Source organism: Pistacia vera, unplaced genomic scaffold (genome assembly GCF_008641045.1).
Source record: "Pistacia vera cultivar Batoury unplaced genomic scaffold, PisVer_v2 Contig19, whole genome shotgun sequence".
NCBI classification, from domain to species: Eukaryota; Viridiplantae; Streptophyta; class Magnoliopsida; order Sapindales; family Anacardiaceae; genus Pistacia; species Pistacia vera.
Window position 1 is genome coordinate 244,540 of NW_022195990.1, and position 17,351 is coordinate 261,890.

Genomic DNA, 17,351 nt, shown 5'->3' on the forward strand with positions numbered 1-17,351 from the left:
TGAATGAGAATTTTATTGAAGAATATAAAAATTCTTAGATGTGGAGGTAAGATTTTTTTTTTTAAAATTTATGTACTTGTGAAGTTAAGAAAAAAATATATATTTGTTTAATTGTTAAAAAAAGAAGTGATAAATTGATTACAAAATCATGGTGGGAAGGAATTTGTTCATAAAATGTACAATAAAAGAAATGTTGTATTATTTTTCAATATAGTGTGCAGATAAAGAGCTTGTGTGTCATATTGTGATTTGAGTGAATGGATAAACTGTAATGGGCCCTGCCCCATGGATTTTTTTGGTCCAATGGGCCGATAACTGGGCTTTTCTATTCAGATCAAGGCCCACTCAAGTGATGGATAAAGGTTTTTTTTTTTTTTTTTTTTTTTTTTTTTTTTTTTTGTTTTTTTTTTTTTTTTTTTTTGAGAATAGGTTTTAATGATCTAATTTCCAAACTTCAATTTATTAGGGAAAAAATAAAAATAAAAATCCATCAGGGTTATACTAATTAAACCCTTTGGGACTTAAGCTTTAATTGAATCATTAACATTCTATATTCTCATTCAAAACTTAAAATTGAGCATGATTAATTAACCTTATTTGAATTAATATTAATTTAAACATAAGACCCAATTAGATATTCAAAAAAAAAAAAAAAAAAACCCTAGTTTTCTCACTAGTCTCTACTGAATAAGCATAACACCTCAAACTAAGTTTTTAGTGGTACTTATTTATAATTAGTATTATGTATTTCGTAAAGAAAAGTTAAAAAAATAATTTCCTTAACTTTTCAAAAAATTTGTTTAATTAAAAATTTTCTACCATTAATTCTGATACATTTGGTATTTAAGTAATTTAAAAAGGTTATTGGACTTTTAGGTAACAAAGCTAAACACTGTGGGTTTGATAAGTATTTCCCGTCTTCAAAACTCCATATATGGCAGGTGACAGGTAACAGAGAACTCAAAACTGGCACTTAACCATTTCGCAAATACAGAGATAAGGCATTTAATGAAGCTTCGCTTGCGCCTTTGTTTGCATTTAGCCCCACGGAAACAACGCACAGAGAGAGAATCAATGAGATGGGTTGCTTACAATATTTTTTGTCATTTTCTTCAAGAGAAGTGGATGCAAACTCAGAAGCATTTACTATCTGTAACTGCCTTCTTTATATGCATTCTCCCTTCTGGCACTCTCTTGCAAGTCACCAACCAAACCCCACTTTCAAAATTCTCTCTTTGTTTGAATTGTTTCTCTGATCAGGTGATCAATGGCTGATGAAAAGGAGGTTTTGAACCAGCAGCTCCTTGGCATTATCAGCTCCATGGAAGAACAAGTTCGTACCTTTTCTTTTTTGAGATATTCAAGACTATAAATTTGTGCATTTGATGTATTTGTTTGATTTTGATGGTGGGAAAGCGTGGAGTTTTTTATTTGTTGTGTTTGCTTCTATTAAAGACTAGATTTTTATTTTAAGTATTCCTTTAATTTCAACATGAAATCGCTATATTTATGTTTAAGTGTATAATATGTAACATGAGAACTAAAAAATTTGTTGGAAGTTGATGAGGAAAATCATATTTCAAAGTTTAATAATGTGTATGCTTAAGAAAATAGGTGTTTGGGAGATTTCCGGGCATTTATAGTCTCATCTTTAAGTTTTTTATGATGAATTTTTGCTGAGTTACTTTATGGGAAAATGATGAAAAATAAAGAAAAAGAAATTGGAGTTTTACTTTACAGCTTTATGAGAGTGGCTGATGTGAAGAGGACCCTTTATGGTTTCCTTCATTTTTCTGGCAAGCAAACATTTGTGTAATGATTCTCATTTTCTATAGCTTATTATTAACTATGTTGTGTCTGAACTATGACGTTTTTATGTTGAATACAATGGATGTTGATTGGTTTGTTTCAGGTTCTTTTACAAGGATGGATATTATCTTTTATGTGTTGATTTTTTTTTTTTTTTTTTTGGTAGAAGTCCTCAGTTGCTTTAGCATGTTTTAGGAGATGATCATGTTTTGCATTAATTAATTAATTTGTTTTATGATGCAGGATTTGGTGAACCCTCGTTTTCGAATGGTTCATTCCTTGAAGGAGTCTAATGGCCCTTTCTTTTTCGCTGAGNCCCTTTATGGTTTCCTTCATTTTTCTGGCAAGCAAACATTTGTGTAATGATTCTCATTTTCTATAGCTTATTATTAACTATTTTGTGTCTAAACTATGACGTTTTTATGTTGAATACAATGGATGTTGATTGGTTTGTTTCAGGTTCTTTTACAAGGATGGATATTATCTTTTATGTGTTGATTTTTTTTTTTTTTTTTTTGGTAGAAGTCCTCAGTTGCTTTAGCATGTTTTAGGAGATGATCATGTTTTGCATTAATTAATTAATTTGTTTTATGATGCAGGATTTGGTGAACCCTCGTTTTCGAATGGTTCATTCCTTGAAGGAGTCTAATGGCCCTTTCTTTTTCGCTGAGTTGATACCAACCTTCTGCTCTGATTCCCGAACCACTATAAGAGAGATGATCCAAATTTTGTACATTTCAACATCAATATCTATTATATGATTATGGTGTTTCAGTTTATGTTATTGATTATTGTATTTACGACGGAAAATTTATTTTGTGTGTAATTAATTTCCTTGCAGGGAGAAACCTGTTGTGGATTTTCATCTCCTGGAAGAATTATGCATGAAAATAAAAGGAGCATCAGCTTGGTAATGTAGCAGTTTGCTTATGTAACTGTGTAATAATTTGAGAAGTGGAAATGTATTTATTTAAGTTTGACATATATAGAATATGTATTATGATTGACTTTTGAGGATCTTCTGATCAAGTTATACTTAATTCCTTTTTTACCTTTTTTTGTCCATTATATGGAGAATATGCATAATGATTGTTTTTTAAGAATCTTTCCGATCAACTTATATGTTACCTGCACGTGGCGCTAAAATGATCAGGGACTAATTATTAGGTGTTTTTCTTTTTTGTCGTTTAGCTCTTCCGATGTTGAAACATTGTTCAAATTGCAGTTTTTACTCCCAGAGGGGGTTGGATCCTGCATTTTTTTCGTATAAATCAAATATTTGAGGCTAACTTAATATTGTATTTCTTTAGTCTCTTACATGCATACAAAAAACCCTTTATGAAAGGAGGGTCTTTCTAACATTAACAGTCTAATTTCGTTAAGACTGGGTATGCTTTTTTGGAGTAGTTAATGTCATTTATTCGATGAAGTAATTGTGTTAAGATTTTTACTTTCAATTTGGTTTCTTTTATGGTAATCTTTTAGAATTTGTTATTTTCAAATAGAGAAGCGCAGATTCTCAAGTGTTGTCTACAATTGTTTAAGATGCATAAAAGGATTTGTCAATGTCCAGAACCAAAATACTTCAGTTACCTTGTTTCGCTTTTCACTTATTAAAGTAGCACAAATAAATCAACTTCCTAACATTTTTCTGTATGCCTTTATTCTATGTAGATGACACTTATGCTTCTTTGATTAAATATATATGATTAGGTATATTATGTTATTCATTTTTGCTCTATTTGGTGGTCCAGCATTGGTGCTCAGCAAATGTCACTTGCATCTGGTGACCTTTTTCGAGCTGTTATTGACAAATGTAAGGAACGGTAAGAAATTTTTTTCTCACACACGGGATAAAATTCTGTCACTTTCTTCTTATCGATTTTCCACTGCTCGGTATTAGGATCTTGTGCTGCAGTAAGTAACATAGTTGAATACTTGTTTTCTTTTTTACTGTTTTTCTAAATGCAAATTTCTGAAATCTCTGTACAGTTGAGTGTCTTTCACAAATAGCAATGTTGCATGAAGGTGGAAGGATGATGTTGTTAGTGAAATATCCAAGGTGGGCGAAAGAGAAGATCCCTTAGTTTAGTAGAGAAAGAGGCCATCACCATTGTGGTATATATATGTTGAATCGCGTGTGTAGATGATTAGTGTGGGAGAACATGTAACTAACTAATCTTTAAGGAAATTATCAAATACATTATTTAATATAAGAGAGACATTTATCTCCTTTCACTCTTCATATTTCCCGATAAATTAACATGGGGCCTACTCAAAGGCAGGCAATGATTTCATTCCGGAGAATGGGCAGATAGAGGAAGAAAAGATCCTATAATTTGAGTGAAACATTATTTTTATGGTACGACGAGGGTTTTCTCTAGATTTTATAACATCAATAGGCTGTTGCTACAGTCTACCAAATAGATACAGAATGTTCAATGCTCCACTTGTTTTATAAGAAACAATTTGTCCATTGATCCCTTTGCCCAAGAGATTGAAAGAGGTTTGACTGGGTGATGCTAAAAAGTTTTTAAGATGGCAGGATTCCTCACCAAGCGCTCAAACTAATTGTTACAGTGTTCTTGTATGGCATGTTTGTGATGCCTGCACCCTCTACCTGGTATCTCCTTTTAGCTGCCAGAGCGAGATAGTTATAAGAGAGGGCACATTGTCGCCCCATAGTGGCAAGCCTAGCGTATACGATCTCTAGTTAAATATTCCTACTTTTGGGCATCCCTTTTCTATTCATTCATTCGGACTGAATTTTTTTTTTTTTTTGTGATTTTGTTGTTAATGATATATGATGTTGTTCTGTTTTATTTTAAGTTTCTGGTGGACTGCGTAACATCATTGAACGTGTACTACTATTTCTATTTAGTAATAAATACATGCTCTTAGAAAAGAAAATTGTCATGCGTCAAAATTGTTAATTTATAATGCAGCAGTAAGCCTCATGAATCTTTATTTAATAGCACATGAAATTATTTTTCTTGGTTTCTGTCTTGTTTAGGTTTTAATTTCCCATACCGTCATTTATAGGTGCATTGTAGCAGTGGATGCAATCAAACATGAATTTTTGAGGCTGAATGACAAGATGGACGCTATCCTTCAGGTATTTTAGAATATAAGTAATTATGTGGATCCTTTAAATTTTAATAATACGTTATACGTATACATGGAGATAGATAATTAATAGTGGATTTTCTTCCTTTTTTATATGTTATATTTGATCTTGATGCTCATAAGGTTTTAATAAGAATAGGTACATTTAATCTGGTGGTATGATCTTGAGCTTTGCTTGAGATGACACTTGTATGCATTGTCTCTCGTGTATATTTGCTCTGGCTGAGCATATTACTTGCTTCTTTCAAGTTAAATGCAATCTGTTCTTCTAATTACTCTTACTGAATTTGCGCTGCTTTTTCGAAGACCAGTTCTACATTTCTACTATATTCCATGACATACGGAAAGTGCTACAAGCAAGCCATGTATAATTTGACTTTGTCATCAATATTGTCATTTTATAATTTCATCTTGATCATCATTTTTGTCGTATTATAATTTGTCTGTAAGTCAATTTTGTCGTTTGTTCTTTTTTTTTTGGTGCTTTCAGCTGCTGAGTTTTTCCACTATTTGATTATCTTAGTTGGAAGGAAATTAACTGTTAAGATGTCTTGAGTTAATCATAATTATGGCATTTTATGATCTTGTAAAGTGAAAAAAATACCTTCTCATTTTACATTGTGCTTTAATGAGGTCATCGCTGTAGCATTCCGTCTTGTCCATATGTCATCCTCCAATGCATTAGATATATTATATTAGGGATTTTGAGATAACTTTGTGATTATCATACCTTAACTCCTTGTGATTATCGTATCTCTTTTGTGTGATCTGAGACGAGTAATAAACTATTTGTCGTGTATAACCTTTGTTGTCTGATTGTGAGCTTTATATTGTCAATAGTCATTATCAGCCAGCACAAATTTCTCAAGAAACCTTTTACGCTGGTTCCTAACTCCCCAACCTTCGCAAAACTGCTGCTTTTTTAATCTTGTATTCCTGTATTATTGAAATTTCAATAGTTATCAATCTGAACTTGTTTGTTCTAATTAGTATTTTTCTTCTGTGGAATCTTTTGTGGTGCAGCTGGAGCGGAGAATCATCTCCCATCACTGAAGATCCAAACTTACTGTCCTGTTGCTTGCACCGCACCCTTTGATATGTGGACGGTTTCAGAGTACTGAATAATAATACAGATAGTAGAGACCTTAGTAATCTGTTTGTTTGGATATATCTGTGTTTCGTTTGAACATTCAGAAACTGCTTCTGTTTTTCCTGGTCCTTCTTCCCTTTCAAGTCATGTGAAAACTTTATGATAATAAGGTGCTCCGGAATCTTATTAAACTTATTTTTGGCAGTTGGACTACTTTTATGATCTTGTCAGGGAAGTTACTGATCTGGTAATGTTAGGATAACGTTATACTTTGATTTAGCATTGTTACCAGATGAATTTAATTTGTGATTCAATGAAGTTGCATACAAATGATCATTGAAATTCCCAGTCAGTAATTTAGGTTTATCAGTATCATAACCAAGCTGTTGTTTACATCAACTATCAAATTTGATGAAACTCATGAACTGAAGTCATATCCACCAGTTTTGAATTAAAAACACTCAATATTTTCATTGCAATCAAATATCAAGACAAACATTCTGCATAAAATAAGGAATCCTAATTCTCAATGGTCAGTATTCTGGTTCCTCATCAAAGAGACTGAAACCCAGACTCTGTAAAGAGTAAAACAGAACAAAAGACAAAATGTAGTTAATAACACCCGCAACCACAATGTCACAAAAACAATTCATGATTCTAGATTTGGGCTGCAAGAACGCCAGGAATCGAACCATGTTGGGCTGAGCCTCAATAAAAGCGAAAATTCGCCCCTTAAATTAGTGATGATGATCATCTTGATATTTAGTAATTATCATAATTTTTTTTTTTTTATCAAAGAATACCAATAAAAACTTTCAATAATGTAATCTTTCAGTTAATAGAGTTTGGTAACCTATATAGGTTACAGCAGTAATATTCAACAGATAAATTTTAACAAAATACCTCTCTCTTTGTGATTGAATGGTAAACCCTTTAGCTATTGAGGTTAGTTATACCTAGTAGGTGTGTTTGAGTCGCAAAAGAGGTACCTATTATATAATTTATGCAATTATCTTGGTCTATTGGGTTTGTAGGGTCTTTCGTGGTCTTGAGGATTAGACATACTCCAATGTGGGTTTGGATATCTTAGTTATCTAAAAAAAAAAAAAAATTTAAAAACTTATGGCTGAAATTGATTCTATAACATTAATGTAGAGTGAATTATACAAGGAGTCAATAGAGCCTTAAATGATGAAGGGTCCAACTCTTATATAGCAATCAGCTGTGTCATTCATTTTCTAGTAATTGCAATTCGAAGTAATTTTCCTGTACAATACAAAAGATATGTGTAAATTCAAAACAGGAGTGAAACGATGGCTTAATTTCTTCAAGTTGGTTGCAGAGAAATCAAATCAATGGGACCAAACCCAATTTTGGTAGACCTAGTTAACAATTATTAATTGGTATATCCATGCAAAGATTCGAGTTATTTACAGGTAACGCAGACACGTAACTAGTGTATGAGTTTGAGATTCAGTTTATAATGCTTGATCCTCTCAACAAGTAGATGTTTTGGGTGAAGAATGTCACCCGCAAATACCCAAAGCAAACCCATATGGGCGAGAACCCAAAACTAATAATATCTACTCAATTGGACCCCAGATTTGATAATGGCCAGTTTCATGTTGCCTAAAACAAACAATATCGTACTTATAGAATTGAATGTTATAGCAGGGTTTTCAATCAAAATTGCAACAATTGCTCAATTTGGAGATGGGAAATGCCAATTAATTTTTTGCAACAGCTGGTGCAAATTTATGAGTGGTACGGCATATATTATTGCAATCAAATCTGTCTGAATTGATAATGAAAATGACTAGGCCTGGTCCATATATGCATCTCTTTCACCTAAATTTTGGATTCTCCCCAGGGCCTCAAACTATGCCACAAATGTAAAGCAGAATCAGATGCAACGCTTAAACTTAATGTGTTCACAGCACATTAAGATATCTACATGGAAAGTCTATCAAAAAATCCAAAAAAGATGTCGACCAAATTTACCTTGCCAGCAGAAACTTGTGGGAATAAGCACTAGTTGAAGTTGAAAGTGCAGTGCGTGTTGACAAGACATGGCCTGGGTGGAAGTGTGGAGGCCACTTTCTTGCTCACAAGTCATAAGCAAAGGTGTAGCTGGATGTCACTGCAGCTTGTACCACCCACCCATTAATGGCAAGTTGAACTCTAAATCTCATCACATGGATCATAAATTTAAGGACTTGATGCAAACTGACTGGAAAGTTAGATAGAGATAGAGATATTCATACCAAACTATATATGTTGCTTTCTTGAAACCAACTTTTGTGTACTGCTGGTAGAAAACTCATAGCTCTTTCTGTGGATTGCCGATTGATGGTGATGGATTCTCCAGAGATAAGCGATGGTTTTGAATCGACTGCTGCAGTGAAGTTGCAGAAAGTATACAGGAGTTACCGCACGCGTCGCAGGCTAGCAGATTCTGCAGTTGTTGCTGAAGAGCTGTGGTAAGCACCTCTTAAAAGTTATCGTGTGATATGCAACTCTTTCTTTCTCTAATGTAAATTGGTGCATTCGAATCTTTAAAAGTGGCAAGCTATAGATTATGCAAAGCTCAATCATAGTACAGTCTCTTTCTTCAATTTTCACAGACCTGAAACTGCAGCATCACGTTGGACTAGGATCCGCTTAATCGCTTCAAAGGCATGCTCATAGCTCCCTTTAAGAGATGCGGTGTTAAAATAGAATAATGTAATTATGTAATATGACAAAATATGTCATGAATTTTGACTTTCTGGCAGGTTGGAAAAGGTTTAAGTAAAGATGCCAAGGCACAAAAACTAGCCTTCCAACATTGGATTGAAGCTGTAAGACTGTATTGCACTATCTATTCTCATTCTTCAGCTTGAATTTTCTACTTGTATCATTGTTGTTATTAATATGATGCATATGGTGGAAAAGATTGATCCAAGACATCGATATGGTCATAATTTGAACTTGTACTACGAAGAGTGGTGTAAAAGGGACACAGTGCAGCCATTTTTCTACTGGTATGTCTCCTTATAATGTGAACTGTGAATTTTGTCCTTGCGATTCTACCATAGATTCCTATTCAATTCCTCAGTTTGTTTCTCTGATTGATCTCCACATCTAACTTGCTGTACAACACATTTAGGTTCAGCATTTGAACTGCCGACAGCACATAATGCCCAAAAAATCTTAATGGCTTTGCATTAAGAGTTATCAAGCACTGATCATATTAGAAGGCACCACAGAATCAAGAAAAACCAAATAACATCTGTAGCTAAATAAAAATGTGCATTAAATACCATTTTAAGCAATGACAACTCATATGTACAATTACTATGTTAAGTCTTTTGAAAATTAGAAAAACAGCTAATCACCTATATAAGGATTCCTTTACTTGAGGAGCATCTTGGAAATGAGTAAAACCTCATTTCTTCTCCCCCTGCTGAGCTGAATAGACAAAAAAGAATGCACCTTAACCTCTAAGAGCATCTTTAATGGTGCTCTTTATTTTAAAGAGCACATTTTATATAAATAAAGAACATCTTTATTGATTTTTAAATACAAAGAACAAATTTTTTATTCAAATCCAATAAATTCTTTAAATTTTAGAAAAGAGAATATATTTTTTCAAGAAAGAAACTTAACAGCAAAGATAAATCATAAATAAAATACATAAAAACTTATAATTTATTATTTAAAATTAGGATAAAGAATAAAATTTAACGCTTTATATGTAGAGAGTCAATCTTACTTTTTAATTTATATTTAAAGAATAAATATTCTTTTAAGCTTTTATTTTTATGGATAAATTCTTTATAAGTTTACCTCATCTAAAAAGAATTTGAAGATACTCTAAATTCAATTAGTGGAGACTGCATTGAAGTTTTGATAGGTATAATGTTTAAGAACAGCACTTTGTATCATCTGCACAGTCAGACTTGACAGCCATTCACGCTCTGGTAGGGTTGCGAGGAAAAGACAGATCAAGAAAAAGCAAGTAGTTAGACATCTGAAAGTCAATCAGGCACATAGTAGAATTCAGAAAATTAATTTGACTTCTTGTTTCTTCATCTAGAGTTGTCTAAGCCTAAGTTACGAGGGCTATTACTCTAATGATACACTCTGCAAGACTATGTATAAAGGGCTTCGTATTATGTACTTTAATCCTGACAGGTTCTTTCACCTACCATTAAGACAAAATATATCTATATATATTCACATCCAGCAACTGTTTTAGGATTAAAGTCGAATGCTATTTTACAACTGTTTCCTAGAAATATATGCTATGTAACAGAACCATTTAGTAATGTTGGTAATATTTTGTTTCCTGAGTGCATAAAATGCCCTTGTCATTTTCTTAACTGTAGGCAACTGTTTTAGCATTATACTTTGATTCCACCTAAACCTTGAATCCGTTACAAACCATTCAATACCACCTAATTAGCAACTTGTTTCTCCTATAACTCACATGATGACTTTAGGTGTTAGAAGAACAATTCAACTAACTAGAGTGACAGAAGGATTTGGAAATTTTATGGATTTTTAAGTTACATTTCAGCATTGAGGATGGCCCAAGTCAAGTTACCCAAAACTATTATTTCACAAGAAAAGTTGAGAGTGCTGTACCCGTAATTCTGCATTTCCTTGGCATTCTATGCAGAACTAGTATTTCAATTTTACTTTATTTTATCTGGTTGTGTTTCTTCTTCTGCATATATGGGAACATTATGTTGCAAATACTCGAGATATCTCTACTTACACAGGTTAGACATTGGAGAAGGCAAAGAGGTTAATCTCAAGGATTGCCCAAGATCAAGGCTACAGCAAGAATGCATTAAATATCTTGGACCGGTATGCTTCCAACTATCAAACATAGAAGTCGAAGTTTACAATCTGAGAACACAATGAGTTCTAAATTCTACTAAAGTCCAGACGATTTACGCTTTCTAGAAACAAAATCATTCAGTAGAAATTTTACAGCAAAAGGAAGAAAGTATACCTTGCTCTTTAAATTTCTGATAGATATGCATTATCACCTTTAGCCTTAGGGTTTCATGAGAGACCATCACACCACACTTTATAACCAAAATTATCTTTAGATTTAATTGTCTATAATGGCTCAATCCTGCCAGAAAAGTTTCAGTTTCAAGTACCAATAGAAGCATAAAGGAGTGCTGATTTCAACAGAGTCCAGACTGAATTTTCATGCGAGCTCTTATTCAGTTTTCTACCTTTCTTATCACTGTTTTTATGGTCCCCATGTAAGCAAGAGAGGAAACAGTACCAGTATATCATTGTTGGAGGAAAATTTGTGCACAAACAAACTGGAAACCTTCTCAACACAAATCATGGATTGCGCGGTTCAAAATGGATATTTGTGATGAGTGCCTCCAAAACAATTTATGCTGGTGAGGTAAGACTTGATATGGACACTAAACTATATGTTTGATAAATTTTCTCCAATCTGAAGCACCACTACACTTTTCTCATCAACCAAACGTTAATGCCTTTTCTTCTCCAATCAGAAACAAAAGGGATTATTCCATCATTCCAGCTTCCTAGCTGGAGCGGCCACTTTGGCAGCAGCAAGACTGATGCCACAAGATGGAAAGCTCAAGGTATAAGTAGCAAGCAGTCAATATTATACTAATCTGCATACATCTTAAACAGATACCTAGAGATGCAAGCAAAATAGAAAACAGATTATGAGATTGACATTTGTATCAGATGATAGAAAGGAGGTATAACATCACAATTATATGCTATGATCTAATAAACCTCTGAAGTTTGTTCTTTCCTGAACATTAAAAAGAGTATAAGCAACAACTGAAGTCAGCATTTGATGACTGTATTCATTAACATGTGTAACTTCTGATGGTGCAGTTCAGCTTAGTTAGAGTTCAAAGTATAAAAAGGTGGTTATAGTTCAGCTTGATTTAATAGTTCTCTAAGATCATCTTGCTAACACGATTAACAATTATTCCTAGTTGTCAATAAAGAAAATCTCACAAATGATTCTGTTTGATCTGAAAGTAACATGAATCAGTAAAGCCATATTCTCTAGGTTACATTTTTGGGTCAATACAACAATAAAGCAGTCCCTGAGACAAGGATTCTACAGAACCACACGATAACTTATGATGCATATTTTTATGTTGAAAAAAAAAAAAAAAATCACCCTTGCATAAAGATAACCGACCTGATATTAGTTCATGAGGATAAAAAAATGTTGATAGCAGATCAAAAGACAAGATTCAAAACAATGCTTCCCTTTTTAATTTTAGATTGAATAAGGAGATAGTCTGTGTACTTTAAGTTTCAACTTGTATTAAATGTTCCTGTAGAATTACACATCTCTTGCAACTGAATCATGAACATGTTCTTATGACTTTCAGTCTGTATCAGCATACAGTGGACATTACCGCCCGACAAATGAGAACCTTGGCTGCTTCTTGGCCTTCCTAAAGGAGAATGAAATCAATGTTGATGAAGTCAAGGTATGTAACTCATAATCCATCTTGTTCAATGAATATGCTACCCAGGAAGCCATTTCTACACTAAGAAATGAGGGAAGTAGATTGTGCTTTTTTAAGTTTTCAGGCTATTAGGGTCATCATTTCACCATTTTTTTTTTCCATGAACCCATGTACGGTATAGTGCAGTGAATATCTACCAGATGCTTAAATTTATTGCTTCATCTTGTTCTGACTTCAGCCAATCGAGTCAGGTATTTTCACCTAGTGAAGATAATGAGAGCAGTGATACCAGCAAATATGGAGATTTGATAGGTCCTGAAGCACCCAAACCACAAGTTTCTAGTGCAGTTGACAAAAAACAAACCTTTAAGTCAAATGCATATGCTCGAACTGGGAGAACAATAAGTTACAAAAGAACCTTATCCAGCAATCTGCAGAACCCAAGGACAAGTGTGCAAAAGAAGGAGATCTTGCAGAGGATTCAAAGCAAAAAGGAAGCGAGTTCATACCAATTAGGGAACCAACTATCTTTGAAATGGTCAACAGGAGCAGGACCAAGAATCGGGTGTGTTGCTAATTACCCTCAGAATTTAAGAGCACAAGCTCTGGAATATGTTAACCTCTCACCCAGGGATGCTGCAACACAACAAACCTCTGAAATTCCTGCTGATCACAAATCCTTAGCAAAGTTATGCGTTATAATGTGACCTCATGTTTAGGAGTCATCTATACTTCTAACTTGTTCCTCTACTTTGTATGTCAAATATATATATCAGCTACAATGAATTCATGTGGCATATTTTCTCACATGTAACGGACCATTTAAGTGAAATGCATTGTCACCAAATATTTCCCCTCAAACTTCAAGGCTTACTCCTCACAGTGGAATGAGAAGACGGCATCAGGTTTATATCCTGCATCAAACAACTGAGCTGTCAAACCGTTCATAATTTCACGCAGGTCATTTCCTTGAAATTTTGCAACATGACTTGCAGAAAAATAATGTATTTTGTTCTTAAGCTCAGTCCAGCTATATCCAGTATCTTTCTTCAATGCTTTTTCTTTCATTATTTTTCTAACTTGGGCAGTTTCATCCCACATTTTAGCTTCTGCATACACATTTGACAGCATGATATGAGCCGAAGTATCTTCTGGATCAATACTCAAAATCTTCTCCGCAGCATATCTTCCTAGAACTACATCTTTGTGGGTTTTGCAACCTGACAAGAGACATCGCCAAACCACCTTATCAGGCTTTATAGGAAAACTCTTTATAAATTCATAAGCTCTACTTGTTTGTCCGTTACGGGCAAAAAGATTGACCATAGCTGCCATATGATCCATCCTTGGGGCAATAAAGTGGTCTCTGATCATGGAATTGAAATGATGCCATCCTTCCTCCACAAGTCCCATGTGTCCACAGGCAGATAATACCGCAATAAATGTAACATCATTAGGTTTGATCTTATTTCTCTGCATCATGCTATATATTTCTAATGCATCCCTCCCTAATCCATGTTGAGCATATCCCGCAAGCATAATATTCCAAGTAACCAAGTTCTTTGAATTTAGAAAATCAAAAACTTTACGAGCATCAAGCAATTTTCCACATTTTGCATACATGTCTATGAGGGCACTTCCAACAACTACATTGGAATCAAATCCAGGTTTTATTATGCAGCAATGCGTTTGCTTGCCCCATCCAATAGCTGGGACATCACTACAAATACTCAAAATGCAAGAATAAGTATAGAGATTTAGGTAATGTCCATCAGAAAGCATATCTTTCAGAAGTTCAATGGCCTCTCCATAATGACCGGATCCAACATGTCCAGATATGAGGGTATTCCACGAGACAATATCATGATCATCCATTTCTTCAAAAGTTTTCATCGACTCCTGAAGAAGTCCACATTTTGAGTAGAAGTCCAAAACTGCATTACTAACAAATGTAAACGAATTGCATCCCATTTTAATTATCAAAGAATGAAGTTGTTTCCCAGCTTCAACATCCTTTGTATCTGCAAAGGCTCCAAGCACACATGAAAATGTTCGTTCACTAGGAACAAGGCCTGAACAATACAACTTGACAAAAAGATCAATGGCTTCTCCTAGTTTGCCTAGTTGAACATATCCTCCTATGAATGTATTCCAAGCGGACAAATCTGGCTGCTCTACCTCCAGAAACACCCGACAAGCCATGTCCAATTCTCCACACTTTGAATATAACTTAATCAAACCCGTCACAATAAATTTATCAAACTCAAGACAACACTTCAATACTAATGAATGAACTTGCATACCAACCTTCAAGTTCCCCAATGCAGCACAAGCACCCAATACACTAGCACCAGAAAACTCATTAACAACCACTCCTGCCTTCCTCGACAATGCAAAAAGATTCAAACTATGTACATGTTCTCCATGCTGACAATAACTAGACAAAAGTGAAGTCCAAGAAACCAAATTTGGCTCCAAAGTTGCATCAAAAACAAACTGCGCCGACCTCAACAAACCACATTTCCCATACATATTAATCAAACAGTTACTAACATGACTATTCAACTCCAATCCACTCCTAAATATCTTCCCGTGAATCTCCTTACCAGTTCTCCCATCACTTATACGAGCACAAGCAGAAACAGCCCCAACATAAGTATAATAGTTCGGCTCAAACCCATCAAAAACCATTAACCTAAAGTAAAATAAAGCTGTTTTGGGCATACCCTTTTGAGAAAATCCGGAAATTAAGGCACTCCAAGATATGACATTTCGTTCAGGCATTTTATCAAACACTTTTTGAGCGTCTTTAATGGTGTTGAATTTTAGATACATTAACAGCAAATGGTTGTTTGTGTAAACATCTGGGTGAAACCCAGATGTGATGATGTTGGCGTGAAGTGCTCGACCTTTGGGAATGCATTTTGTGTCGCCGAAGTGGCGTAGAAGACGAGAGAGTGACATTCAGAGAGTAGAAGATTCATAAATATGTCCAATAAAAAATATTAGAAGGTATAGCAGGGGCTTATGTGTAATTATGGGCCTTCCTTATGTGTAATTTGGGAATGCATTTTGTGATGATGCTCATTGTCTAATTTTTTTACTATCATGTTGAATATGTTACTTGTAAAGTATAGGGGCGGTAAAAAGGCTGTGCCAGAACATCAAGGGTTAGTTTGGAAGTTAAGAAATCACTTTGAGACCACACACTATATTTGTGGCTTACCTTAGAACATTAGACTTATAGGGTGTTCAATAGGCCATTGAATCCTAAAGATTAATTAAATTACGACTGACCAATTGTGAGCTGTTACGTTGGGATTGTGAAAGAAAGTTTGTGAAAAGAGATTGTGAGTGTAGTATTATCTTTTATCATGCGTGCTTTGTGTCGTATTAAATAAGTAGGATTAAGTTATTAACATACTACCTATTTAATTATTAACTTGGATACGACCTATTTAATCATATTTAATTATTTGTGTTGGAAACGACTTGCAAACCTGTTTGATAAAGGATCACGTTTAACAATTATATCCATTGATTGGTTCCGCTCAGGTCGACTATCATAGTTTCTCACATGCATAAAGTTGGTTGCTTCATGAGTTAGGGATTCAGGAATTGATGCCAAAAAGGCTTGCTTCATGTTAAGATCATCCATACCCCTAAGATTTAGGATCATCTTCTTTGTCTAAAACCTTTAAAACTCTTGTCAGACCTTCCGGAAAGCCAATCAAAGAGTATGTCCAGACTAGTACTTTTCACAAGTGTCAAATTCTAGCCACAACCCAAGAATAATATGTTACTTTGGAAATTCCTCGAGAATCCATTACTCAATGGATCCGTGAAGGATACTCTCATATACACTTTGGCGCTATCCGGCTCGCTCTATCCTATCATGGCAGAAAAGGACTCCCAATCTCTATTCGAATTGCTTTATTGAATACCAGATTTGTCCAATATCAACATGCTTGTGTAGGACAACACCAACAACTTTGAATGCTGGGACAGTCATTCTGACACTGTTTCCAAATTTCAACATGTCTCTCTCTGATGTTCATTGCTCTAAGGCTCTTAAAATTTAATTACAGATAGTTGGTGCTGATTTAAATCCAGGGAGTATTGCAACTACTTTGCATTATCAAATGGTTTGGCGAATCCAAGACCATGCGCTTGATCTCGCTATCCCTACGACCACTGATGCACTGCTCCTTACTGTTAACTCTCAGAATACTCCTCACTGCATCAATATTCCCAGGCAAATTTCCAGAGATGATTTGATTAAATTGTTACCGGACTCTTGGGTGACGAGTTACGAGTCTCTTAATAAAAAAGAAACTCCGGTGGTTTCTACAGAATCTACCATGCATGATAACAGTGAAGGAACAACAACTATCAAATTTAAGTCTCCAGCAACTCCCAGTGCTCCACCTTTGAGTTTCTGACAAACTCAATTCATGATTACTTCGGTCATACCCACTATAGCAGTCCGGGAACCTGGACTTTCCATTCATTCATTTCAACAATCTGGTGCTCCTGTCTATCATCAATATGATCTAGTCACTGGTCACAGCCCATTTGATCTTGACTGCCAATGCTTGGAATGCCGTGGTGATCCTATTTGGGAAATAGATGAGCATTATCTTCCAAGACGAAACTATTTCAGACGGAAAAAACAGATAGCTCGCTTTAGTCAAACAGATCTTCATTCCTGATTTGAAGGCCATGATCCTGAAGTTGGTCTTCTTGGTCAACCGTCTGGTAAATTTGATTATTATGTCAAATATTCTCGACCAGCCAGGAAAGATTCACCATCCATTAATCCCTCATGGGACATCCCTCCGAAACCT

The 17,351-nt window shown here is 34.7% G+C and overlaps 3 protein-coding genes across 3 annotated transcripts; 2 read left to right on the top strand and 1 right to left on the bottom strand.

The window, feature by feature from the left end:
• Window positions 1-1,069: 1,069 nt before the first annotated feature.
• On the top strand, window positions 1,070-6,323 carry LOC116127178 (histidine-containing phosphotransfer protein 2-like). The gene is made up of 6 exons (XM_031412830.1): window positions 1,070-1,333; window positions 2,409-2,539; window positions 2,651-2,719; window positions 3,564-3,635; window positions 4,852-4,924; window positions 5,959-6,323. Exons 1-6 carry the CDS (start codon window positions 1,268-1,270, stop codon window positions 5,986-5,988), a joined length of 441 nt encoding a protein of 146 aa, XP_031268690.1. The 5' UTR covers window positions 1,070-1,267; the 3' UTR covers window positions 5,989-6,323.
• A 2,156-nt stretch (window positions 6,324-8,479) lies between these two features.
• On the top strand, window positions 8,480-13,354 carry LOC116127208 (IQ domain-containing protein IQM3-like). Its single transcript, XM_031412862.1, has 9 exons — window positions 8,480-8,505; window positions 8,628-8,701; window positions 8,800-8,865; window positions 8,960-9,048; window positions 10,792-10,879; window positions 11,295-11,441; window positions 11,554-11,646; window positions 12,424-12,525; window positions 12,756-13,354. Exons 6-9 carry the CDS (start codon window positions 11,409-11,411, stop codon window positions 13,209-13,211), a joined length of 684 nt encoding a protein of 227 aa, XP_031268722.1. The 5' UTR covers window positions 8,480-8,505; window positions 8,628-8,701; window positions 8,800-8,865; window positions 8,960-9,048; window positions 10,792-10,879; window positions 11,295-11,408; the 3' UTR covers window positions 13,212-13,354.
• LOC116127183 (pentatricopeptide repeat-containing protein At2g27610-like) lies at window positions 13,342-15,468 on the bottom strand. Its single transcript, XM_031412834.1, has one exon. It carries the CDS (start codon window positions 15,466-15,468, stop codon window positions 13,375-13,377), a length of 2,094 nt encoding a protein of 697 aa, XP_031268694.1. The 3' UTR covers window positions 13,342-13,374.
• Between the last annotated feature and the right edge of the window lie 1,883 nt (window positions 15,469-17,351).